Source organism: Erythrolamprus reginae, chromosome Z (genome assembly GCF_031021105.1).
Source record: "Erythrolamprus reginae isolate rEryReg1 chromosome Z, rEryReg1.hap1, whole genome shotgun sequence".
Taxonomy (NCBI): domain Eukaryota; kingdom Metazoa; phylum Chordata; class Lepidosauria; order Squamata; family Dipsadidae; genus Erythrolamprus; species Erythrolamprus reginae.
The window spans coordinates 142,893,554-142,920,260 of record NC_091963.1 but is presented as its reverse complement, the minus strand read 5'-3'; the positions used below and the strand labels follow the sequence as shown (position 1 = coordinate 142,920,260).

At 46.1% G+C, this 26,707-nt stretch overlaps 1 protein-coding gene across 2 annotated transcripts in view; it reads right to left on the bottom strand.

The window, feature by feature from the left end:
• Positions 1-26,707, bottom strand: part of PLOD3 (procollagen-lysine,2-oxoglutarate 5-dioxygenase 3) — a 179,230-nt gene that overhangs the window by 4,522 nt on the left and 148,001 nt on the right. For both annotated transcript variants that reach the window (XM_070728046.1, XM_070728047.1), the window contains exons 8-19: positions 25,488-25,589; positions 24,623-24,715; positions 19,850-19,888; positions 16,139-16,260; positions 10,025-10,129; positions 8,595-8,720; positions 6,841-6,982; positions 5,415-5,528; positions 3,975-4,040; positions 3,768-3,872; positions 2,965-3,111; positions 878-1,003 (exon numbers count right to left, since the gene is read on the bottom strand). In XM_070728046.1, coding sequence (XP_070584147.1) covers positions 878-1,003; positions 2,965-3,111; positions 3,768-3,872; positions 3,975-4,040; positions 5,415-5,528; positions 6,841-6,982; positions 8,595-8,720; positions 10,025-10,129; positions 16,139-16,260; positions 19,850-19,888; positions 24,623-24,715; positions 25,488-25,589 — 1,287 coding nt within the window. The remainder of the gene's footprint in view (positions 1-877; positions 1,004-2,964; positions 3,112-3,767; positions 3,873-3,974; positions 4,041-5,414; positions 5,529-6,840; positions 6,983-8,594; positions 8,721-10,024; positions 10,130-16,138; positions 16,261-19,849; positions 19,889-24,622; positions 24,716-25,487; positions 25,590-26,707) is intronic.

The window sequence follows — 26,707 nt, the reverse complement described above, 5'->3', positions numbered from 1 at the left end:
ACGTTTAATTTATGCATGGTATGTCTGTGTGTGTGACTGTTAGCATATGGGGTTTTTTAAATATTTAAATATTTTAAATTTGTCTGATTGCTTATGATTTGTTTTTTACATGTTGTGAGCCGCCCCGAGTCTTCGGAGAGGGGCGGCATACAAATCTAAGTAATAAATAAATAAATAATAAATAATAACTGGCTTAGCAGTGGAGGCACATACACACAAATCTAAAAGCAATCTTTTTCTTACAAACAAATTAGCTGCTAATTAATCGTCATTAGCAACTGGCACAAGTTCAGCAAAGTCTTAAATCAGAGCAATGCTATTAGTTCTTATTATCTCACAAAATTTCAAAGGCTTGGCAAAATGCCCAGAAGTCTTCCACGATAAGAAATCCTAAGCAGATTCACAAGACACTCAGGACAGATACACAATTTTAAAACATTGTTCCCTGCAGCCTTTCAGCTGCCTATGTTGTCCCTACGTAGAGCAGGGGAGTGGCCAATTAGCCCCAAGTCTTACTCCCGAGGAGACCTCCTCTGGAGTAACCATTCTTGCCTCTCGGTAGCTCTACGTGCTCTTACATTAAGAACAGGAGAAGCCTCTTTTTCCTCATTACTGCCAAGAGATTCTGGAGGTTCGAAAGGCCCTGGAAGAAGCTTTGCCTCTGACACTGAGCCCTCGCCAGCCTCCACACTGTCCAACTCGGATGTCAGATGCCCAGGCTGCTGGCGCATCACCAAGTCGGTCTGCTTGCATGGGCTGCTGCCGAGCCACAATAAAACCCTATCATTCTCTTCACAGTCCCAAAGCATCCAAGACCAAACATGCATAGGGAGCTCCAGCACTTCACACTGTCCACCTGCCCTCCAAGAGCACTCACCTTGTAATCTACCCCTTTGTGGTTAAGAGCAACATTGATGGTGAAAGTGGAGGAATCATGATGGGGGCGAAGAGAAGGCTGCTCATCCGGACGGTATCGGACCATGAAGTTCATGATTGCGCGAGCCTAAGAGTAAAAGATTGGAGTTAGTACCTGCTGGGTGAAAGCAGGGTGGAGAATGGCACATAGTGTACCTACATGACAAACCCTCTGAAGTTAACTCAAAGATTCCTTCATGAGAAGCTCCAGCTGCCCTGCTCTTTCACCATAGGCTAGCAAGTCCGTCTGTCCGTCTATGAGAGGAATAGCTGTCTGCCACACCTATTTATCTCCGTCCCCTGCCTTTTATTCCCGGAAGTAGGGTGGGGCTTCGCTAGCACCGGGGAGCTCTTCTATCCTAAGGATCAGCCCATGGATTTCCACTGCTCTCCTCTCCTTTGCCTTCTATGCATCCATATGTCAGGCATTGGACCCAGCTGTTCCTCCTCTTCCTCATCAGCCACCTCCAGACCTGGGGGCTGTTGACTGTCCATCTGAGGGCTGATTGATGGCCCAGGCTCCATATTTCTCTCTCTCCCTCCTTCCCTCCATCTCTTCCCACCCTTTCCCCCTCAGAGCTCTCAGGTTGGCTTGATTCTGACTCCCACACCGCCTTCTCCTCCTCTGATTTGGCTGGAGTGGCCAGCGGCCAACAGCTCGCAACAACACCTGTCTAAAGAGGGGCCATCATATTTGCTCCAGGTGTAACACACCCAAGTTGTGTTCTTGCCATTGACAGATCTCAAAAATCTAAGTGGAGAACAAAGGGTAGATGACAGCACCAGGCTGACCTTCAAAAAAAGCTAAGCAGGGTTACATCTGCTCAGTCCTTGAGAGAGAGACGAGGCTGTAAGTTGGACTGGGCAGTGGAAAAACAATCCATTAGAAGGCAATGACTAATCATTGTTATATTCTTTATATGAAAACTTGAATGTTACCGTGTCATTTCAGAAACTGAACATATTTATTTATTCCATGCATATACACACAATATCTTTAATTCCTAAAGAACCTTTCCAAAATTGGTGGAGTTTATTAAACCAGAGTTTTGGTTTTGTAAGAATCTATAGCACTTCCCTCACTCTCCCCCCCCCCCCCAATGAACAGATTTTACGAAAAGACATCTGACAAAATGAACTGCAGCCCACCAAGAAGCTTATACTTTTTAATAAAATGTGTTCATTTGAAAACTGAAGTTTCCCATAAGACACCACCACCCACCCACCCTCCAAATATCAAAATCTGGAATAGTTGTGTGTCAGTTGATGCATTCTGGAAAATGATTTAGCCCACTTAGCTATAGCATTTAGACTTATATACCGCTTCATAGTGCTTTACGGTCCTCTCTAAGCGGTTTACAGTAATCAGCATATTGCCCCCAACATCTGGCTCCTCATTTTACCCAACTCAGAAGGATGGAAGGCTGAGTCAACCTTGAGCTGGTGGTGAGATTTGAACTGCTGAACTACAGCTAGCAGTTGGAGAAAGTAGTCTGCAGTACTGCATTTTTAACCACTGCGCCATCCCGGCTTTAGAGAAGGGAGAGGATATTGCACATTACATTTAACCATAAATAAATCAGAAGTTTTATGCACGCAGATCTAGCTGCTGGTTTTGAATTTGATCATGGATGATTGTACAGGTTACAACTCCTTGTTCAACAATCTGTCAACTATGTGATATGGGAGAAACTTACAGCAAGTTCTCAGAGTTCCGATTTTGTAGTGATCCCGTGATTTTCTGATATTCCCTGCTGGCTTCTCATAAGCTAAATCAATGGAGAAGCCAGCAGGAAGTTGAAAGTGGCAGTTCACGTAAGATCCTCAATCATCCCATTAATGACAACTCACCTAATGACAACAACTGGGACTTCTGAAAGCAGCATCATTGTGACACGATCACATGACAAATGGTGGGGAGGGGTAGTGGCGGGGAGCCACCATTGTGGTCCCAATTACTTTGTAGAAATTGCAAAAGCCATGCTGTAGGATCCTCTGCTTCTTGTACCTTCACTCAGCCCCCAGTAACTTTCGGTACGGTGCAGTTACCTTGGTGTGGTAGCCTGGATAGAACTTTTCTGTGACCGGTGCAATATAGTCTTGCAAGAACTGCAGCCACTCCTTCTCAAAACCTATTTGGTTCATATGAATGTCAACGGTGGGGACGTTCTCGTAGCCACCAACCAGCCGAGTGTCCTAGAAGAGAGGCGCAGAATGGGAGGAATTGTGATAGGATGTGAACATAAGCTTGAGAGACAGAAGGAAGAACCGTAGCCTAGATAGATTTTCAGGGATGTCAAACACATTTTCAGGGATGTCAAACACATTTTCAGGGATGTCAAATACAAGGCCCGCAATGTGGTTGGATCTGGCCCATGGGGCTGTCCTGGAAAATGTAACAGGCTGGCCCATGTTGTTTTGGCCTCGCCTACCCAATGTGAAGAGGAAACATCGGGCCAGCATGGCTTTGGCCCAGTCTACCCAGTGCAAAATGGAAACATGCCAGTAGTTTGGTAGGTGGCATCACGTTGGCCACACCCATCCAGTCAGCCACACTAACCCAGTCACCCATGCCCAATGAGTGGCATCAAACTGGCCACACCCACCAAGTTGGTGAAGGTAAACGGGACTCACCTTTGGTCACCATCTTGATTTCTTTTGACCTTTCTGTGAACTGCCTTACTCCACAATTATGTTTTATTTTAACATTCAGAGTTCCAATTGTTTTTATTCTAAGGTCCTTCATGATTCTACCAGTCTTCTTTGACCCTCTTTCCCAACTCTCCTCCACCCTCCTCCAAATGAAGCAACCTGAATCTTGGTGGAAGAAAGAAAGGCTAGGATGGTCCCACCTCATGTTTTCCTCCAGACCACCCGCCAAAGTGTTCCGCTTCTTCCACCAGATCGTCGCACATTTGATCGGTGAACACTGGAAACCAGTAAACATCAGGGCAAGGCTGCCAATGGGAAGAAGAAGAAATGATGAGGCCAGGAAGTTTGAGAGAGAGAGAGAGAGAAGTCAACAACTCAAAAGAACCAGGAAGAAGGGAGACAATCACCTGTTCAAAAAATTCTCCCTCAAGAACGCGTGAGTAGTTCTCATGGATATATTTCTCCTGCCAGTCCTGTCCAGGAAGAAAAGGAACAAACTAAAAACAGAGTCATGTAGAATTATCAGAAAAGTCAAGAAGTACATCTTCTAATTCAGGGGTCGGAACCTTAAACAAGCAAAGAGCCACTTGGACCCATTTTCCACAGAAAAGAAAACACCAGGAGCCACAAAACTCTTTCCATGCCTATTTCCTGAGCGGACAACGAAGTAGCATATTTAGTTGAATTAAAGATTCTGTTTTCTTCTGAAACTTTTCTTTTCTTGGATTTATCCATGATGTCCAACCAGTGATCAAAAAGCTTCATAAATTGCACATCGGTGGGTGTTTCACATTGGCAGTTGTGACACATATTTTCAGAGATAAGGAGCTGCAGCAGAGGGATGAAAAAACCACATGCAGCTCCAGACAAAGGTCAAGGGTCCATGGGTTGCTGACCCTTGTCCTAATCTAATACCCGTCAGGCAATCCAATCCTGGACTAAACATTTCATTTCTGCAAAAACCTGCCATCGTATCTCCGCCTTCCTCAAACACTTTCTGACTACTCTGAAACTACAATTCCCAGAAGGCACTGGACATTATAGGAAGCTCAAGAGACAGCTGTACCCAGAGAGTACATCTGGATTTCCCATAATGCCATGGAAATTGCAAGGGTAGTTCCATCAGCATACAATTTTTCACTCCTTCAGAAAAGTTCTCCCTCTGATGACTCTCTTTGAAGAGACTTTGAAGTTCTATAGTCAATGAATTACCGTATTTTCCGGAGTATAAGATGTACTGGAGTATAAGAGGTACCTTAGTTTTTGGGGAGGAAAATAAGAAAAAAATTGATTGGTGGGCGAATCAGCTTCCTGAAATATGCCCAAACAGAGTTGCCTGCGGTGAACTTTAGTAACAGTTTGTTGTTTGTGAGCTTTGCATCATGCTTTTCCGGCCTCTGAAACCTCCGTTTGAAAGGATATTTTCTCCATTTCAAAGGCTGGGTGGAGCTACATTTGATGTATAAGACACACCTAAATTTTCACTCTCTTTAAGGTGAGTCTTATACTCCAAAACTATGCTAATGTGGATGGACTTTCAGTTTTTGCCTGAGGGCTTTGTATTTCTTTTGGGTCTTACTTGTTGGAGCAGCTTGCTATTTGTTTTATGGACTAATTGGCCATTGCCTGGGGGAATTAATCTGATCTTGCTTGTGGCTGGCTTGGTTTAAGACAGTTCTGAAGCTGGGTGATGAGAACTTCTGGGGAACCCCAATAAAACTCTCCATAAACCGTACCGATGTGCTTGTGCAAGGGAATGGGGCAGCACCTTCCTACATCTAGGTGCAGGGCTGGATATATGCGATTGAGAGAAAAGGTCTCCATTCTGTGCAACTGGGCGCACTCACCAAAGGATTTTCAGAAATCTGCCAGAGCTCAGGATGTAGACGGGAGATGTTGTATCTGTTGGTGGAAAGGAGGCGTCCAAAATCATCCCGGTTACTAATATGGAGAAATATGCCCTGTAAAGGGTAGAAAGTGCCAAATGTAAGCCATATTTGCATATAAATATAAGTAATATAAGTATATGTTGATATAGAATACAGAATAACAGAGTGGAAGGGTCTTTGTAGGTCATCTAGTCCAAACCCCGCTCAAGCAGGAGTCCCTACACCATTTCCCACAAATGGCAGTCCAATTTCCTCTTTAAAGTCTCAATTGTTGGCACTCTCAAAACCTCTGAAGGCAAGCTGTCCCACTGGTTTGTTTCTCTCACTGTGAGAATTTTTTTTCTTATTTCCAAGTTTCTCCTTGTTCAGTTTCCATCCATTATTCCTTGTCTGACTTTCTGGTGCCTTGGCAAATAGCCTGACCTCCTCCTCTATGTGGCAGCCCCTTGAGTATTGGCACACTGCTATCATGTCTCCCCTGGTCCTTCTGTTTGCTAGACTAGCCATGCCCAGTTCTTGTAACCGCTCTTCATATGTTTTAGTTTCCAGCCCCATAATCATCCTGGTTGCTCTTCTCTGCACTTTCTCTAGTTTCCAGCCTTCATGTAAAAAATCTAAATATAAATATGCACCGAAATCTTTCACATATGCCTTGTGCTTGTTCTGCAGAGTTTTAGAACAGGAATCTAAACAAGCATTTCTCAACTTTGATAACTTTGAAAAGTGTGGACTTCAAGGCTGGCTGAGGAAATCTGGGAGTTGAAGTCCACAAAGAAATTATTAAAGTTATCAAGGATAACAAGTGTCACGTCAGACTGCAATTTTGTCTGGAGGAAATTTCTACTCCTTAAGAAAACCGTATGTCAAAACAGTACCTGGGGAAAGTAAAGGTAAATTGTTTATAATAAAACTACCCAAACTACAGATAATCCTTGTATTAACAAGAGTAACTGGGAGCAAAGGTTCCGCTGCTAAGCAGTGCAGTCATAAAATGAGGCATCACACGACCACATCTCTTGGTGGAAGTTCGGGATGGCCAGAAACAGACTTGTCACAAAGGGGGCATCAAATGACCCAGGGACACTGCAACTATCATCAATATGAATCAGTTGCCAAGAGTTCGAAGTCTGATCATGTGCAACTGCCATGTGTGAAAAACGTAAGTCCCTCTTTTTTCAGTGCTATTGTAACATCAAAGAGTCGCTCAACAAATGGTTGTAAGTGGAGAACTGCTACATTTAGCACTCTTCCAGCTTTGAACATTTGCTGAAACATTAGTTCTCAACCAAAGACTTCTGTTATCAATATAAAATTGTAGAAGCAATTTTTAAAGAACTTTGTTCTTTTTTGGACGATTAGGTTGTAAGAAAGCAACAACTCTCACCTTCTCCCGCACACTTTTACAAAAGGCCATGTCTGGATCTGTGTCTTCCAAGGTGAAAATGTTGCGTTGGGGCAACTTTCGCCTTAAGATTTCCCCTTTCAACAGGTAGGCCTGAGATATATAGGGTACATTCCACACCCCACTGCAATAAGGAGGAAAAAATCACCATAAGAATCTGCAGTACCATATAGGAGGCAGCGGGTACGAAGACCGGAAAATTAAGGGGGGGGGGCAGCTTTATTGAGTATTCAGTCCAAAATTCCAGATGCAACATGGCTTCTTGGAAGACTGGAGAGAGGGAGGTTGATGGAAGCCATCTTCTTCTGTTGCCTCCCAAGAAAATTAAGAAAGGAGAGGAGAGAAAGGAGAGGAAGACGAGAAGAGAGGAGAGGAGAAGAGGGCAGAAAGGAGAGGAAGACAGAAAGGAGAGGAGAAAAGAAGACAGAAAAGAGAGGAAGACAAGAGGAGAAGAGAGAAGAAGACAGAAAAATATGATTTCAACAATCGAGTTATCGAAGCATGGAACTCATTACTGGACTCAATTGTGTCAACCCCTAACCCCCAACACTTCTCCCTTAGACTCTCCACAATTGACCTTTCCAGGTTCCTAAGAGGCCAGTAAGGGGCGTACATAAGTGCACTGGTGTGCCTTTCGTCCCCTGTCCAATTGTCTTTCCTTTCTCTCACTTATCATATATATTCTCTTCCTTTCATATATCCTCTCCTCTAAGTTCACCTTCACCCTCTTTTATATTATCACATGTCTATTTTTCTTCCTATGTATTTGTGTAGTGGACAAATGAATAAATAAATAAAATAAAATAAAATAAAGGAGAGGAGAGGAAGACAAGAAGAGAAGAGAGGAGGGCAGAAAAGAGGAGAGGAAGATAGAAAGGAGAGGAGAAGAAGACAGAAAGGAGAGGAAGACAAGGAGAGGAGGGCAGAAAAGAGAGGAGAGGAAAATTGAAAGGAGAGGAGGACAGAAAGGAGAGGAAAAGAGAGAAGAGGAGGAGAGGAAGATAGAAAAGAGGAGAGGAGAGTATTTAATAGAATGAGATAAGATGATAAGAATGAGATGAAATGAGATATGACATGAGAGAAGAATAAGATAGGATAAGATATAAGATATTATAAGATATTGTCTTATCCTAAGATAGGATAAGATATAAGATATTATAAGATATTGTCATTTTTTTTATTGTGAGCATACTGGCCCACATTGAAAATGTAATTCTGTTGCCTGCTCTCAAGAGAAAGTGCATTTCTGCCCAAACAAATACATTATACACATCTATACATTCTACATGCATACAATATGCTGACTCTGTAAACTGCTTAGAGAGGGCTGGAAAGCACTGTGTAGTGGTATGTAAGTCTAAGTGCTATTGCTATTCTTCTCAAGCTCCAGAATTCTGCTTTAGCATAGCATTTTGTAAGTCTATATAGAACAGATGGAGCAAAGAGGAATGGTCAGATAAAAGACAGCATAGCCTTCACCTACATAGTGGGTAGAGCAAGAGGCTCAGTAGGGAACCTCCCTAGTTTAGTGGTATGTAAAGGAGACAGTGGGAGATTTGTATTTTCAGACTTGCGAAATTCTAATAATTGGCCTCACAATAAAGCCAAATTCGCTCATCTGGTCATCTTTCTTGTCTGGTCTCCATGGGAAGGCTGACACATCTGGCTCACTTGTAGAAGCTCTCCAAAGCCACCTTCCCGCCCAACCATCCATCTGCTTACAAGTTCCCACTTACATTCTCTTGCCTTGCACCAATTCCACGTAGTCCTCAGAGCGGGCGTAATAGTCATCGGGGCTCAGGGCTCCCCAAAAGTTGGACCAAAGCTTGCCATGCCGAGAAACCATGGGAGCAATCACGTACCTGGATAATGCACAGGAGTAACACAAAAATCAGGAGAGCAAAAGCCAGCGGGTGGGAGGAGAAGTGATAGAAACATAGAAACATAGAAGATTGACGGCAGAAAAAGACCTCATGGTCCATCTAGTCTGCTCTATACCATTTCCTGTATTTTATCTTAGGACGGATATATGTTATCCCAGGCATGTTTAAATTCAGTTACTGGGGATTGATTTACCAACCACGTCTGCTGGAAGTTTGTTCCAAGCATCTACTACTCTTTCAGTAAAATAATATTTTCTCACATTGCTTCTGATCTTTCCCCCAACTAACCTTAGATTGTGCCCTCTTGTTCTTGTGTTCACTTCCTATTAAAAAACACTTCCCTCCTGAACCTTATATAACCCTTTAATATATTTAAATGTTTCAATCATGTCCGCCCTTTTCCTTCTGTCCTCCAGACTATACAGATTGAGTTCATGAAGTCTTTCCTGATACGTTTTATGCTTAAGACCTCCCACCATTCTTGTAGTCCGTCTTTGGACCCGTTCAATTTTGTCAATATCTTTTTGTAGGTGAGGTCTCCAGAACTGAACACAGTATTCCAAATGGGGTCTCACCAGCGCTCTATACAGCAGGATCACAATCTCCCTCTTCCTGCTTGTTATACCTCTAGCTATGCAGCCAAGCATCCTACTTGCTTTCCCTACCTGGCCTGCAGCTAGGCCCATGATGGTGAAGCTATGGCATGCGTACCACAGGTGGTACACAGAGCCATATCGGAGGGCACATGAGGCATTGCCCTATGTCAACTGATTTTCAGCCTTGGGGAAGGCCATTTTTGCCCTCTGGAAGCTTTCGCCCTCCAGAGTGCAAAAAACAGGAAAACCAGAAGCTTAGAAAAATAGAGAGAAGCCTCCTGGAGCCTCTGGAGGGTGAAAATCAGCCCAATTGGCAAAACTGAAAGTCTATTTTTCTGAACTTCCGGTTTGTCTCTTGGTCTGTTTTTTGCACTCTGAAAGTTTCAAGAGCCGTTTTTCAGCCCAACGGGCCAATTGGAAATTCAGAAAAGTTTTTCACCGTCCCCAGATGCTTAAGAGTCCGGATGCTTCTGTGAGGCCTGTGCACTTGCATGGTGGGGGGTGGGGGTCAGCAGGGGTAGGTATATGCATGAGTGGGGGGCAGCACGGGAGATGTGCGCATGCACAGGGTGAGGGCATGGGTATGGCTACGAGCACATGCACGAGCTTACTGGCATGCGAGCCAAAAAAGGTTCGCCATCGCTGAGCTAGTCCAAGAGTCCAGCTAGGTGTGGAACTACTGCTTACTTGTTCTCCTGCATAAGTATCTGCAGGATTTCGGGATTTGTCACCACCACGTCAGCATCAAGGCTGAAGTAATAATCGCAGATGGGATCCTGTCGGCACAGATCTCTGGAATGCAAAAAAAAAGAAAAAATAAAGAAGATGGGTTAGAACGGTGTTTCTCAAACTTGGGAGCTTTAAGACAGGTGGACTTCAACTCCCAGGATTCCCCAGGTGGCTATGCTACCTGAAAAATTCTGGGAGTTGAAGTTCGCTCAACTTAAAGTGGCAGAAGTGCCAGAAACACTGGATTAAAAGGTTGACGTTTTGCTGCTCGTTTCTCTCTGCCAACCAAGAATGCAGGAGACCTTGTACAGGTAGTCCTTGACTTAACGACCACAACTGAGTCCAAAACTTTTGTTGTTTAGTGAGACGTTCAAGTGAATTTTGCCGCGTTTTAGGAGCTTTCTTGCCACCATTGTTGAATCGATCGCTGCAGTTTGTTAAATTAGTGACAAGGTTGAGAAAAGGGAATCTGGCTTCCCCATTGACTTTGCTTGTCGGGAAGATCGTAAAAATGGATTCCATTGCAACCCTGGGACATTGAGACCATCATAAAGATGTGCCCATTGCCAACGTTCTGAATTTTGGTCACATGACTAATGAGTGTGTTGCAAAGGTTGTAAGCATGAAAAATGGTCCCAAGTCACTTTTTTCCAGGACCCTCGTCACTTTGAACGGTCATGAAAGAAATTGTTGTAAGTCAAGGACTACCTGTAGTTGTTATGTGCAACATCAACAGACCCCCGTTCTTTCATGAAAGAGGTTAGTGACATTGGGAGTCCTGCGTTTTTTCCCCCAGGAAGCAAAGTATCTTCTTGTTCCTTTTTTCAAGTTCTCCCTGGGCTACTCAGGCAAATGAAATCAGCCAAAATATTGAGGAAGACAATGAACATAGGTGTTGTAGTCCACTAGCGGTCAATGGAGCTGGCAGCAGATTCGGACAGTGAGGAAAGTGGGGAAGAACATGGGCCATGGAGTCTGGGAAAGGCCCTGATGAGTGCTCTGCATCGGAGGCAGAAATGGGCTAGGGCCATCAGACAGTTATCAGCTGCCTTTCAACATCAGTGAGGAAGATTAACAGCTGGAGCCTGTTCCCACAGAGCTGCCAGACGAAGGGAACAGCTAAGAACAAGGGTCGACTTGGGAGTAAGGCCACGGATGGACGATGAATGGCTCCTCCCATAAGGAATAAAAGAGGATGTTCCCACAATGTTCTCTCCATTGTGCTGGAAGTGCAAAAAAGAAAAAGGTACATTTTATCATTAATGGTTGACCTGTGCAGAGGTCAAAAACTATTGGAACAAGATGGAGGAATGGATAAAAGAAATGACTAAAGAAGAAGTGGAGGAAAAAAACCCAGAATTATATTTATTGGATTTTTAAAATAAGAAATTTAAAAAAGAAGTACGATATTTGAATATTCATCTTCTAACAGTGGCAAGGATAATATACACTCAACAGTGGAAATCCGATAGAATACCAGAAGAAGGGATGATAATAAAAAAGGTGATGGATTTTATAGAGATGGATATGCTGTCAAAGAAGCTAGAAGTGAAAGAAGACTCAGAATATTATAAGACATGGGAAATTTTTTGTAATTGGCTATAGGAAAGAAAGGATAAAAGAAAAGAAATTACATAGAAAGATAATCCAAGAAATTAATAAATAAAATTCAAAGAGGGAATAAAAGAGGAGCGAATGGGGAGGGGGGTTTGCAGGACACAAGTATTTCGCTTAATTGGTTCGTGACTCTCAGAGACTCTTTGATCAGTTTTGAAGTTATCAGCCTGGCAGCTCTCCAAGTCTCCAGGGCTGTTACTGTAAATTTACCCTTGAAAGACTTTGCTGTGTAAGAATGGGAAAAATTCACAATAACTTAACAAAAAGGTTTTTTTTGTCGGGACAAGAAGTCTGCTCAGTGGTTTGTGGAATCCTAGGTCAGAACAATAAAGACCTTCAGTTTTTGACTTGGCTTACTTGAGCACTTGAAAAATGCACTGCTTTTCTCTCCTTGCCACCCAAAAAGTCTCTTTTGCCTGTCAAAAGACTCCTGGCCTACACAGAGAGGGTTAAGAGCTAAACCCAGTTAGGCAGGAAACAGCAACGCTCAGACAAGGCAGAACCATGGAGCAGTTCTCAAGCATAGGAATATAATGGCTTTTTCCTTTATTTTTCTTTATTTTAGTTACAGGGAATAGAATAGTAGCATTTAAATCCTGGAGTAGACAAGTATCTCGGACTTGATTTTTATCCTTGGGTTTAGGCAGATGTTCCCCACACATGTGGCTTTTATTGCATCAGGAATGCAGCCACTTATCAAGGAGTGTGGCTATGGGGTGGTCTAGAGATGAAGCTCTCGTCTCACAATCAGAAAGCTGTGAGTTCGATGGTAAGTAAAGGCAGATATTTTTCTCTCTTGGACACAAGGAGAATACAGTGGTACCTCATGATACGAACTTAATTGGTTCCAGGAGGAGGTTCGTAAGGTGAAAAGTTTGTAAGAGGAAACAATGTTTCCCATAGGAATCAATGTAAAAGCAAATAATGCATGCAAATCCTTCAGGAAAATCCCAAACTTTAGAAGGGAGGTGAACAGAGGGCAGGGAGGAGCAGCTAAAGGGGGCGGGTGGAAGAAGCAAGGCTAGGCTAAAGGTGAGTGGGAAGGAAGAAAGGCAAGGGGGGCGCCCCTCCCTTTTCTTTCTTCAAAAGACACCCTTTCAGTGCCTTTGCAAGCACATTGTTCTCTGCAAAGTCTTTCTCCCTCCAAGCCGCCCCTCCCTTTTCTTTCTTCAAAAGACACCCTTTCAGTGCCTGCAAGCACGCTGTTCTCCTACTTTTGTTAATGCAAAGTCTTTCCCCCTCCAAGCCGCCCCTCCCTTTTCTTTCTTCAAAAAAAGGGGAAAAAAGAAACCCCTTCATCCCAGCAGCAGCGGCTTGGGTTCGTAAGGTGAAAATAGTTTGGAAGAAGAGGCAAAAAAATCTTAAACACCGGGTTTGTATCTTGAAAAGTTCGTTAGAAGAGGCGTTGGTAAGATGAGGTACCACTGTATATCCGTTGAACAAAACTCCCGGCCACTAAAAACTCTGATAGCTCCATTCAGTTGTCCACGATCCACCCCGCAAGGAATTGTGGAGTCGTTAAAAGAAGAGGATGAATACAGCCACTTATCAAACTGTGTTAAATCTGGGAACTTCTGTTCTAAGCATGTTTTCCAAACAGGAGACAAAACATCTGCAGTCACACTTCATTATTATGCCTAAAATCCAGGCAGTCAAAACCACATTTTTCGGAGTATAAGGTGCACCTTTCTTCCACCTAAAAGAGGGTGGAAATGTCAATGCATCTTATTTACAATGAATATAGCCTTTTTTTTTTTTTTTTTGCCCTGTTCCCGCATCCCATTTTTGGACAGAATCTGGGAAGGTTGCAGAGAGCTCCTAGGGGCTGGGAGATGGCAAAAAGCGCCCGTTTTTGTGAAAAACAGGCCATTTTTTCCTTTTTTCTTTTCTTTTTATAAAAATGGGGTGGGCAAAGGTCTGGGGAGCCTGCAGATAGCTCCTGGGCACAGGGGAAAGGCAAAAATGCCTAAATTTTAATGAAAAAATGGGTGAAAGTGGCCCATTTTTCACAAAAATGGGACCTTTTTTGCCATCCCCCAGCACCCAGGAGCTTCCTGCAAGCTTCCCAGACCCTTTGCTCACCCATTTTTTTTGTGAAAAATTGGGAGAAAAATGGTCCATATTTTGCAAAAACTTCTACTTATTTTCTAATCGCCTTCTAATTGCCCCATCAAGCATGACTGGAGGAGGAATTCTAGGAGTTGAAGACCACTAGTCTTAAAGATGTCAAGTTTGAAGACCCCGGGATTAGGGGTGCAAGGGTATTTAAATTTGGCAAGTTTAAGACTTGTGGACTTCAACTCCCATTCCTGATCTAGTATGACAGGAGGAGGAATTCTGGGAGTTGAAGGCCACAAGTCTTGAAGCTGTCCAGTTTGAAGTTTGTAAAAAGTATACATGTTTGTAAAAAGCATACATGTTTGTAAAAAGTATTCTGCTACACTAGTATTTTATTAAATAATATGTTACAACAATGTTTGGTTCAGAATATTTTTTTTCCTTGTTTTCCACCTCTAAAATCTAGATGCATCTTATACTCAGAAAAATACGGTACTTGGAAGGTAGCGCTTAGTAGCCACAAGCAAAGTTTTCCTGGTTGAATTTCTGCCTGGCCATGAGAGGGAGAGGGGAATATGATGCCAGTCCTGTTGAAAATGAGAATTGGCATCTCTGCTTTTTGCTTCTGGCATCCTGTTCCACTCCCCATCACACACACACACACACACACACACATACACACGTGTGTGTGGCTTTTCTAAATAGCTTTCCTAACCATTTTAGATAGCTGAATCTGTCATTTCTCATGCTATATTTATCCCAAAGGTGCTTTTTTCAGGAGGACACTGGACTTGGGTTTTTTTTTTCTTTTGAAGAAGTTTCACCTTTCATCCAAGAAGCTTCTTCAACTCTGAAAGGATAGTGGGTGACTGGGAATTTCTACAGACTTTTAAGCTCTACAGTTTGAGAATATACCCTTTGAATGGTGTAGGAGTAGGAATGGATTTCCAGAAGAAGAAAAAATTGCAGGCTACAAGAGCCAGGAGCACTATTCAGGTGATCCTGAGTATAGGGTTGTGAGGTGGCAGCCAAAAAAGCCAATGCAATCCTAAACTGTATTAACCCAAGATACAATCAAGATCATTTGAGATACTCTAGATAACAGTAACAGGATAAAGCTTTAGTCTTAGAAATTGAACTTCTTCCTATATAAACCAATGACCACAAAAATATCAGTAATTAACAGAAATGCAACAAATGGCTGTGAGAAACGATAGTCAACAAAGTGGTTGACCTGTCCCCATTGTTTATATGTAGTTTCCTTCTCTCTTTCTTTCTTCTTCTTTTCTTCTTCTTCTTCTTCTTCTTCTTCTTCTTCTTCTTCTTCTTCTTCTTCTTCTCTTTCCTCTTTTCTTCTTTAACTCTTCTTCTTTACCCTTTCCATTTTTATTTTACTAAGGTGTTGTATTGCTCTCTCCTTTTTATTCAATGAAGACATCAACTACCTATTATGATAGAGGTTCAATGCAAAAAATATATACTTGTATGTTTTTTTTCTATATCCTCTATGCTCAAATTTCTCTTTTATGATTTGTACATGTAGACACATATGTATTGTGGAGTTGTTCTTTCTTCAATAAAGAAAATTAAAATAAAAAAAAAATCATGTGAGATACTAATACCGCTCTATAAAGCCTTAGTAAGATTACACCTAGAATACTGCATCCTGTTTTGATCACCACTATTAAAAAAAAGATGTTGAGACTCTAGAAAGAGTGCAGGAAAGAACAACCAAGATAATTAGGGGACTGGCGACTAAAACATATGAAGAACGGTTGCAGGAACTGGGCCTGTCTAGTCTAGTGAAGAGAAAGACCAGGGGAGACATGACATTAGGATTCTACCTAGAGGAAGGGGGTCAAGCTATTTTCCAAAGCACCTGAAGGCCAGACAAGGAATTATGGATGGAAGCTGATCAAGGAGTCTTTCGGGATTAGGCAGCATAGAAGTCGAATAAATAAAGGAGAGATTAGACCTGGAAATGAGAAAATTTCTGGCAGTGAAAACAATCAACCAATGGAACAGAAGTTGCCTTTGGAAGTTTTCAAGAAGAGACTGGACAAAAAAGGTCTGGGCCAGGGCTGCTTGGGTGGGAGGTTGGACTAGATGACCTATGAGGTCCCTTACAACTCTGTAATCTGTATGTGACACAGATAAACCTCCAAGTGCACAACGAACCTCTAAAATAATGAATATGATCAACTGTCTGCAAGGGATATAAATATTTCCATTCCATTCCCTATCAGAGCTGAAGAAGCTTCTTGGATGAAAAGCGAAACATCTTCAAAAGAAAACAACAACAACAGAAAGTCCAGTTGCCTCTTGAAAAAGCACCTTTGGCGCAACCATGGCTTGGACGACTGAGAATCTCTACAGACATACACTATATTTACTTACATAGCCATATCTCGGGCTTCCCCCTCACTCAGATATTCCTCCGGCCCTATAAGTTTGATGGTGTCAAAGGCCTTGCGAAGTTGATCCCATTCAGCTTGGATGTGGGGTTCGTGGTATACCTCCTGGCAAAATGTCAGACAGGTTTGTTAGTGTCCGTGGGCAGCCAGGATGGAGGGGAAGCTCAGGGTTTGAGGAAAGGAGGTGTAATGGCATCTGTGAGTGTTTTTAGGAGAGAGAAAAGAAGAGCCACAGACTACAATAATGATTTGCAACCTCAGCAACTTGAAGATGTGTGGACTTGAACTCCCAGAATTCCCCAGATAGACATGTTGGGTGGGGCATTCTGGGAGATAAAGTCCTCATGTCTTCAAGTTGCTGAAGTTGAAAAACTAGGCCAGAGAATGGTCAGATGAGAGACAGTTGATCCTACAAAAGAAATAAGACACGATAAATATCTCAGAAGCGTCCTTCACTTGTTTTGAAGAGCTTTGGTGGTGCAGTGGTTTGAATGCAATGGTTGGAATGCAGTATTGCAAGATAATTCTGCCGACTGTCAGCAATTCAATTCGTATCACCTTTAGGTTGACTCAACCTTACGTAAAATGAGGACCCAGATTGTTAAGGACAATATGGGCGATTCTGTGAACCGCTTAGAGAGGGCTATAAAGCAGTATAGAAGTCTTTAAGGGCTACTTCTATTCTTCAATTGTAAATGTGATGGAGGAAAGATGTACTTTTTACTAATGTAACCATATACTAAAACAGAGCGAGTACTCCTGAGTGTGCTTCCCCTCACAAGGTTGACAGGAAGACAGCAGAAATAATAATAAATAAAACCTACAAGCCCATCCTCAATTCTCTTTCTGTTTAATTACATTATATTCCAGCCAGCTGGGACATTAATTCAAGATAGAAATAATTCATTGCTTGAAATTTCATTACCACTAATTTGAATTGTTTTGTATTGTTTTGTATAATGAATTGTGTCTATTTGTACTAAGACAACTAGACACAAGAACAGTTTTTTCTCAAACACCATCACTCTGCTAAAGAAATAATTCCCTCACCACTGTTAAACTATTCACTAAGGCTACACTACTACCGTGTTTTCCCCAAAATAAGACACTGTCTTATATTAATTTTTGCTCCAAAAGTTGTGCTACGTCTTATTTTCGGGGGGTGCCTTATATTTCTCAAATAAGACAAATTCACAGGCAGAAAAGCTGACACCCCCAAAGAAAGTGTACTGTACGGTACACTGATTACGGTACGGTACCTGTCAGTATGGCACCCACCCACACAAACGACGGCACTTATATGGTACAACAGTATACTCCCGCTATTGCAGCTTCCGGCCACCAGAGGAACTACAGTCTATGCACTGTAGTGGAGACTGTAATGGCGGTGAGACAGCAGCAGACTATGTCTGCTGTACTGGACGGTACAAAGCGATGGAAGGGGCCAGCAGGGGATGCCACATTATTACGGTACCGCTATGAACAGCTTTGAATGGTACCGTATGTTTTTCCACCGTACCGTATGTAAACTTATTTTCGGGGGGTGCCTTATATTAGCAAATTCTGCAAAACCTCTGACATGCCTTACTTTCGGGGTACGTCTTATTTTTGGGGAAACAGGGTATTACTATTAGTCTTCTCATCATTCCTATAACCCATTTCCTCTCACTTATGACTGTAATTTGTTGCTTGTATCCTTACGATTTATATTGTACGGGGGATAAAGGACGTAATACAAAGACATATTGAAAGCCTCCTTCACGTCCCTCAATATCAACACCACCTCCTGGGAAACCCTGGCACAAGGTGAATCAATATGGGGCATGCTGATCCACCAAGGCTGCCTGACATTTGAGGACAGAAAAATAACCATAGCAGATAAGAAGCGAGCACTCCGCAAAGCCAGAGTTGCAAATACTGCGACAATGGTGCCCACACATCTGCCAAGCATGTGGCAGAACATTTCATGCCCATATGGCCAGCCACCTGTGGACACATCATGGACAGTCAACAACCCATTAGATGTCAAGATCCTCTTTGAACACAACGGACGAACATCAACACAATTTATATTAATATTGTTTCCTGGTTGCTTATTTGTACCCTGTGACAATAATTAAATATTGTACCTCACATTTCAACTACAACAACACATGAGCACACAACAGATACAAACTTAAAGTAAACTGCTCTGAACTCGACTGCTGGAAATATGACTTTAGTAACCAAGTAGTTGGTGCATGGAACTCACTACCAGATTCTGTAGTATCATCATCTAACCCCAAAACCTTTACCCTTAGACTATCCACTATTGATGACCTCTCCTGATTCCTAAGAGATTAGTAATGGGTGTGCATAAGTGCAACAGAATGCCTTCCGTCCCCTGTCCTAATGTTTCTTTTTTACTAGTATCATGTATAGAAATATTATTATATCTCTGTATACCACCAATATGTACTTGACAAAACTAACTAACTAACTAACTAACTAACTAACTAACTAACTAACTAACTAAATAAACAAACAAACAAACAAACAAACAAATAAATGTGTCTTTATGTACACTGAGAGCATATGCACCAAAGACAAATTCCTTGTGCATCTAATCACACTTTAGCATTTATACACTGCTTCATAGTGCTTTCTAAACGATTTACACAATCAGCATATTGCCCCCAACAATCTAGGTTCTCATTTTACCCACCTCAGAAGGATGCAAGGCTGAGTCAACCTTGAGCTGGTGGTGAGATTTGAACAGCTAAACTACAGCTAGCAGTTAGCTGAAGTAGTCTGCAGTACTACACTCTAACCACTGCACCACTTGGCTAATAAAGATTTCTATTCTATTCTATTCTATTCTATTCTATTCGACTCTACTCTATTCTACTCTACTCTATTCTATTCTAAACACTCAATTTGACAAGGGCCTTTTTTTTCTGTCCCTTTTGAAAATATGTTTCTCTACTTAATTATAAGTTCAATTGGAGTATGCTAAGCTTGGCTATTGTGCATTTTTAAAGAGGTTTTTTTCTCCGGATCTCCGCAGACTTCAGCGGAGAGGGGAAGCTAGCATCTGTTCCCTGTTCTTCCACCTCCCCAAGGAATCCAGTTACAACCTCTGCAATAAATACCAACTCCAGCTGTGGATCTTCATTTCATGACACATAGCAAAAAAGGCAATCGTATCAAGGAAATTATTGAAATAAAGGAAACCACAGAGATGAAATTGAGCAATCTTAGAAGTTCCCCATAACATAATGGCCCTCTAGATTTGGGGTAAGACCACAGGGTGGATTCCAGATCAGTTTACGTAAACCAGTAGCGACCCACTGGTGACATCACGATAACATTCAGTCAGTGCTGGTCTGTGGGTGCCGCCATCTTTTTTAATAACCTTTTTTTTAAAAAAATTATTCTGCGCATGTCAAGTTTCCGGAACTGTGCATGCAGTCACCATCTTGTTTTTGGTGTTTTTTTTAGTTTTTTTTATTTTTTTGGGGGGGGGGATGTTATTCCACATGTGCGTGCAGCCATAAGGCGCGGCCATGTGGCACCAGAGGAAGCAAACTGGCAGCAAGGTAAGTTGGAACCCACTCCTGGAAGACCACTCTCATCATCCCCAGCTAACAGGCCCATGGGCTGATGGGAGTTGCAGTCTAGAATCACAGGGGGCTGTTTAAATGGCTCAACTCACGTGATTGTGAATGAAGAGGGTCAGGTGAGAATAGGGGTACAGTGATCCCTCGAGTTTCGCGATCTCGAGTTTCGCGAAACGCTATATCGCGAGTTTTCTACCCGGAAGTAACACCACCATCTGCACGCATGCGTAGATGGTGGAGTTTGCATTACCGCCGGGCAGATCAGCTGCTAGGCGGCCAAAGGAACCTTCCCTGGGTCTTCCCGCCGGCATGGGGGGCTTCCTAGCACCCCCCGAACCCCCAACCCGGGTTTGGGGGGGTGCTAGGAAGCCCCCCATGCCGGGGGAGACCTTTTAAAACACCCGTGCCGCTTCCCAGCTGAGTCCTGAAGCCAAGCGCAGAAGTTCGCCTTTGGCGCTTGGCTTCAGGACTCAGCTGGGAAGGGCGCGGCTGTTTGAAAAGGTGGCAGTCGGCCTGGGGGGCTTCCCAGTACCCCCCCCCAACCCTGTCTCCTGCCGCCGGTTTAGCCAGGAGAGGAGCGGCAAAGTGACTTGGAGGAATGGGAAACTCAAACCGCCCAGTTTCAGCTTTCCATTCCTCCACGTCACTTCGCCGCTCCTTCTGGCTGGTGGGGGGGGGGGAGTTAGGAAGGTTCTACTTCTCCCCCCCAGCCAAAAACTCAAAGCCTGTCTCCTGCCACACAGTTTAGCCAGGAGAGCAGCGGCGAAGTGACTTGAAGGAATGGGAAACTCAAACCGCCCGGTTTCAGCTTTCCATTCCTCCACGTCACTTTGCCGGGGGAATCTGGGAGGGAAGATGACGCGCCGGCAGCACAGGGGCGAGGGGTGGGAGGCAAAGCTCTGCGGGTACAGCCCCTTTCGGCCAAGCCTCCCCCCCCCCGCCAAGCAGCCAGGGAAGCCGAGCCGGGCGTGGAACATCGGCGCGGGAGGCAGGAGACGATCGGGCGACCGGAGCAGCAGCGCCGCCGCCGCCACGCCCGGCTCGGCTTCCCTGGCTGCGTGGCCGGGGAGGCTTGGCTGAAAGTGGCTGGAGCCGCAGAGCTTTGCCTCCCCCCCCCCCTGTGCCGCCCGCGCGTCATCTTCCCTCCCAGACAAAAAGGCCACCCTTCGGCTCTGCAGTTTCAGTGGGGTTTCCCCGTTGCCCAGGGATTCCTGAACACACCACAGCCACCTCCGTTCGGGCGAAGGAATCCCTGGGCAACGGGGAAACCCCACTGAAACCGGGCGGGTTAAGCCTCCTTCGGCGACTGCGGAACTGCTTGCTGTCAACTTTGCACTGGGCAAAGAACTCTTCACCTCCCGCCAGGCACGGACGAAAGGCGTGGAAGTCTATTGTAGCAGCTGCTACAGCGGAGACATTTTGGGGGGGAGGCAGGAGGCAGGAGATCTGGCCCTTCACTTGCCCTCCCAGCAAAAGGCAAAGCCGCGCAGCTCCCCAGCCGCCAAAGGAGGCTTAACCCCACCCCTCTGTCCCACCCATCGCCCGTGGCCGGCAGAAAAGCGGGGATAGGCAGGAGGAGGTTATGCCGACCACGGGCGATGAGTGGGACAGAGGGGTGGGGTAAAGCCTCCTTTGGCGGCTGGGGAGCTGCGCGGCTTTGCCTTTTGCTGGGAGGGCAAGTGAAGGGCCAGATCTCCTGCCTCCTGCCTCCCCCCCCCCAATGTCTCCGCTGTAGCAGCTGCTACAATAGACTTCCACGCCTTTCGTCCGTGCCTGGCGGGAGGTGAAGAGTTCTTTGCCCAGTGCAAAGTTGACAGCAAGCAGTTCCGCAGTCGCCGAAGGAGGCTTAACCCGCCCGGTTTCAGTGGGGTTTCCCCGTTGCCCAGGGATTCCTGAACACACCACAGCCACCTCCGTTCGGGCGAAGGAATCCCTGGGCAACGGGGAAACCCCACTGAAACCGGGCGGGTTAAGCCTCCTTCGGCGACTGCGGAACTGCTTGCTGTCAACTTTGCACTGGGCAAAGAACTCTTCACCTCCCGCCAGGCACGGACGAAAGGCGTGGAAGTCTATTGTAGCAGCTGCTACAGCGGAGACATTTTGGGGGGGAGGCAGGAGGCAGGAGATCTGGCCCTTCACTTGCCCTCCCAGCAAAAGGCAAAGCCGCGCAGCTCCCCAGCCGCCAAAGGAGGCTTAACCCCACCCCTCTGTCCCACCCATCGCCCGTGGCCGGCAGAAAAGCGGGGATAGGCAGGAGGAGGTTATGCCGACCACGGGCGATGAGTGGGACAGAGGGGTGGGGTAAAGCCTCCTTTGGCGGCTGGGGAGCTGCGCGGCTTTGCCTTTTGCTGGGAGGGCAAGTGAAGGGCCAGATCTCCTGCCTCCTGCCTCCCCCCCCCAATGTCTCCGCTGTAGCAGCTGCTACAATAGACTTCCACGCCTTTCGTCCGTGCCTGGCGGGAGGTGAAGAGTTCTTTGCCCAGTGCAAAGTTGACAGCAAGCAGTTCCGCAGTCGCCGAAGGAGGCTTAACCCGCCCGGTTTCAGTGGGGTTTCCCCGTTGCCCAGGGATTCCTGAACACACCACAGCCACCTCCGTTCGGGCGAAAGAATCCCTGGGCAACGGGGAAACCCCACTGAAACCGGGCGGGTTAAGCCTCCTTCGGCGACTGCGGAACTGCTTGCTGTCAACTTTGCACTGGGCAAAGAACTCTTCACCTCCCGCCAGGCACGGACGAAAGGCGTGGAAGTCTATTGTAGCAGCTGCTACAGCGGAGACATTTTGGGGGGGAGGCAGGAGGCAGGAGATCTGGCCCTTCACTTGCCCTCCCAGCAAAAGGCAAAGCCGCGCAGCTCCCCAGCCGCCAAAGGAGGCTTAACCCCACCCCTCTGTCCCACCCATCGCCCGTGGCCGGCAGAAAAGCGGGGATAGGCAGGAGGAGGTTATGCCGACCACGGGCGATGAGTGGGACAGAGGGGTGGGGTTAAGCCTCCTTTGGCGGCTGGGGAGCTGCGCGGCTTTGCCTTTTGCTGGGAGGGCAAGTGAAGGGCCGGATCTCCTGCCTCCTGCCTCCCCCCCCCCCCCCAAATGTCTCCGCTGTAGCAGCTGCTACAATAGACTTCCACGCCTTTCGTCCGTGCCTGGCGGGAGGTGAAGAGTTCTTTGCCCAGTGCAAAGTTGACAGCAAGCAGTTCCGCAGTCGCCGAAGGAGGCTTAACCCGCCCGGTTTCAGTGGGGTTTCCCCGTTGCCCAGGGATTCCTGAACACACCACAGCCACCTCCGTTCGGGCGAAGGAATCCCTGGGCAACGGGGAAACCCCACTGAAACCGGGCGGTTTGGACTTTCCATTCCTCCAAGTCACTTCGCCGCTCGTGTCCTGGGTAAACCGGGCGGCAGGATACAGGCTTTGAGTTTTTGGCTGCAGGGGGAGGGAGTTAGGAAAATCCTACTTCTCCCCCCGCAGCCAAAAACTCGCAAGGTAAGGTTCGGGGCGGGGCGGGCGGGGCCCTTTTGTGCCAGTCGGGGAGGCGGCGGCGGCTGCAGCAGAGGCGGGCGGGGGAGGCCGGCCCGCCGGAGGGGCGATGCTGGCGGCGGAGACAGGCGAAGTCCCGCCCGCCCCCCGCCCGCTTGGCCCCGGGGGGCTGAAGGGAGCCAGGCGGGGGAGGGCGGGGGCTACTCGGTTCTTCCTCAGCCGGGGGTAGCCGGAGCGCCGGCCAGGCGGGGGCGGGCGAGGCGAGGGCTGCGGGGCGTGCCGGGCTCCAAGTTGCCGCGCTGCCTTTGTAAACCTGCCCGAGGGAGGCGAGGGAGCCCCTTTGTTGGCCGGCGGCCTGGCCGGCCCTTGGCGCGCGGTGCCCGCGGGGACTGCTGCGGCGGGGACTGCCCACTGCCTTCGCCCAGACCAGAGGCATCGCTCGGCTGGGTTTGCAGATCCGCGGAGGCATCGCCGAGGGCGGGCTGAGCGGCGCTGTGTTGGGAGCCCGTGCCGTGGGAGCGGGCGGCTTGGCCTCGCTGCGGCGGCGGCGGCTTTGCGGGTCCTCGCTGGCGGCCTCGCCGGGCGGAGGAGGCTGCGGGGCTTTCTAAAGGGAGGAAGAACTTGCTATCGAGCCTGCTAATGAAATCCAACCGGCGGAGGGTCTGAAATTCCACCCGAGGGGAAATGGGGGAAAAAAGCCCAGCCGGGAGCGCGGCGCCAGGCATTGTTCTCCGGACCCCTCCCGCAGCCTGGAGAGGGAAAGGGCCGCTGCGGGTTGGATTTCATTAGCAGGCTCGATAGCAAGTTCGATAGCGGCGGGCGAACGAGGCGAGCGGCGGGCGAACGAGGGGAGTGGGGGGGCGAACGAGGGGAGCGGCGGGCGAACGAGGGGAATGGGGGGAGAACGAGGGGAGCGGCGGGCGAACGGGGCGAGCGGCGGGCGAACGGGGCGAGCGGCGGGCGAACGGGATGTGCGGCCGCCGAACGGGGCGAGCGGCAAACGGCGGGCGGGCATCAGCGAGGATCCGAGGCGGCGGGGAAGACCCAGGGAACGTTCCTTCGGCCGCCCAACAGCTGATCTGCTCGGTAGCGCGGCAGCAGCGAGGAGCCGAAGATGAGGTTTCCCCGTTGCCCAGGCAAAGGGGAAACCCCATCTTCGGCTCCTCGCTGCTGCCGCGCTACCGAGCAGATCAGCTGTTGGGCGGCTGAAGTAACCTTCCCTTGGTCTTCCCCACCGCCCACACGCAAACTTCACCATCTGCGCATGTGCGGCCATGAAAAAATGGCCGCACATGCGCAGATGGTGTTTTTACTTCCGCACCGCTATATCGCGAAAAATCGAGTTTCGCGAGGGGTCTTGGAACGGAACCCTCGCGAAACTCGAGGGATCACTGTAATCCAAAGTCAGAAGACGCTGAAGAAACTGAGGCAGGAACGGTGTAGGCTTTTCAATAAAGACACCCAGCAAAACTCGTGGATATGACTCTTCCTGGCAAAGGAGAACAGAAAAAGAGATCTATGTGTCAAAACTCTCTTTAAAAAACAATTACTGCCAACCTGCCTTCCCTTGAGGACCTGTGCACTGCACGGCTCAAAAAGACAGCAGTGAAAATATTTACTGACCCATTGCATCCTGGACATAAATTGTTTCCACTCCTACCCTCAAAATGATCTATAGAGCACTGCACACCAAGACAACTAGACATAAGAACAGTTTTTATTTTCCCCCAAACGCCATCACTCTGCTAAAGAAATAATTCCTTCACTACTGTCAAACTGTTCACTAAGGCTGCATTATTATTATTATTAGTCTTCTCATTGTTCCTATCACCCATCTCCTCCCACTTACGACTTGTTGCTTGTATTCTTAAAATTTATATTAATATTGATTGTTTCCTGATTGCTTATTTGCATCTTATGACAATCATTTAGTATTCATTATTCTTGGCAAATGTATATTTTCTTTTATGTACACTGAGAGTATATGCACTGAAGAAAAATTCCTTGTGTGTCCAATCACACTTGGGCCAACAAATAATTCTATTCTATTCTATTCTATTCTATTCCATTCCGTTCTATTTAAGATTTGTGGACTTCAGCTCCCAGAATTCTACAGCCAATATGGCTGATTGAAGAATTTTGGGTCCACAAGTCTTAGAGTTGCCTAGGTTAGTCACCCCTGACTTTGATCCTTACCAAAACCCATCAGGATCATATTCCTCCCCTACCTACAAGCTCTATCGGGATACCCAGACACTTACGGATACATCTGACAGATCCAGGAGGTCATCATCGCACACTTCACAGCCCCCCTCATATGTCCAGGCATTGGGGATGTAATTCCCCAAATAATTCAGCTGTAACTACATGGAGAAGGAAAAAAGTAAGTGAAAGACAGAATGGAGCTCAGTTGCACTAATGCTTCTGAAACTGGATTCTGCTTTAGGGCTCTTAACAAGTCAGCAAGGAAGAACAAGTAGCTTTGTTTAGCTTCCCACTCCCTAAAGAGGTGGAAACTCAATACCAACTTTCTAAGTAGGCAAGTGTGCAGAGCCATTTAGCTATGGGCTGAAGAGGTAGAAGATCTGCCACATGTATTATTCGATTGATGTTTATATAAGGGGGTGAGAGATAAGTACCGTATTTTTAAGAATATAAGATGCACCTTTCCTATCCCTAAAAGAGGGTGAAAATTTGGGTGTGTCTCATACACCGAATGTAGCTTGCCCAGCCTCCCAAATGGAGGTTTTAGAGCCTGAAAACAGCCTGTAAAGCCTCCATTTCAGAGGCTTTTTCCAGCCTCTGAAACCTCTGTATGAAAGGCTGGGTGGAGCTACAACAGAGGTTTCAGAGGCTGGAAAAATGCCTCTAAAACGAAAATGGAGGTTTCCCAGGCTGAAAAAGCAAGACACAGAGCTCAAAACCAACGAATCTGTTGCTTAAGTTCACATCTGGGAATAGCTGATTGAGGGTATTCAAGGAGGCCATCCACCCCCCAATCAGCTTTTTTCTTATCCCCTCCCCCCAAGGTGCATCTTATATTTTGGTGCACCTTATAGTCTGAAAAATACAATACCTTGATCCATATATTAAACATATGGCCCAACGGGGGTCCATATTAAACAACATACCTCAATGTGTGTCCAGAATCTGAAAATGGAATTTAATACAGCACAATTTCTGACTAAAATGCTCTGACTGAGATCAGCCTATGTGGTCCTAATATTGCAGGGCTGATACAATTTTATGACATTTGATGCTATCTTACATATTTATGTATTCAATTATTGTATTTTACCCTACGACTATTGTAATTTTATCTTGCCCTCATTTTAAATTGTTTTAGAATTTTATAGGTAATATATGTTTGAACCTGTATGTTGATATGGCCTACAGCTGTGATGATGAACTTATGGCACTTATGCCAGAAGTGGACGGGCACATGCACAGTATGGGACACATGCGTGGTGTGCATACACGT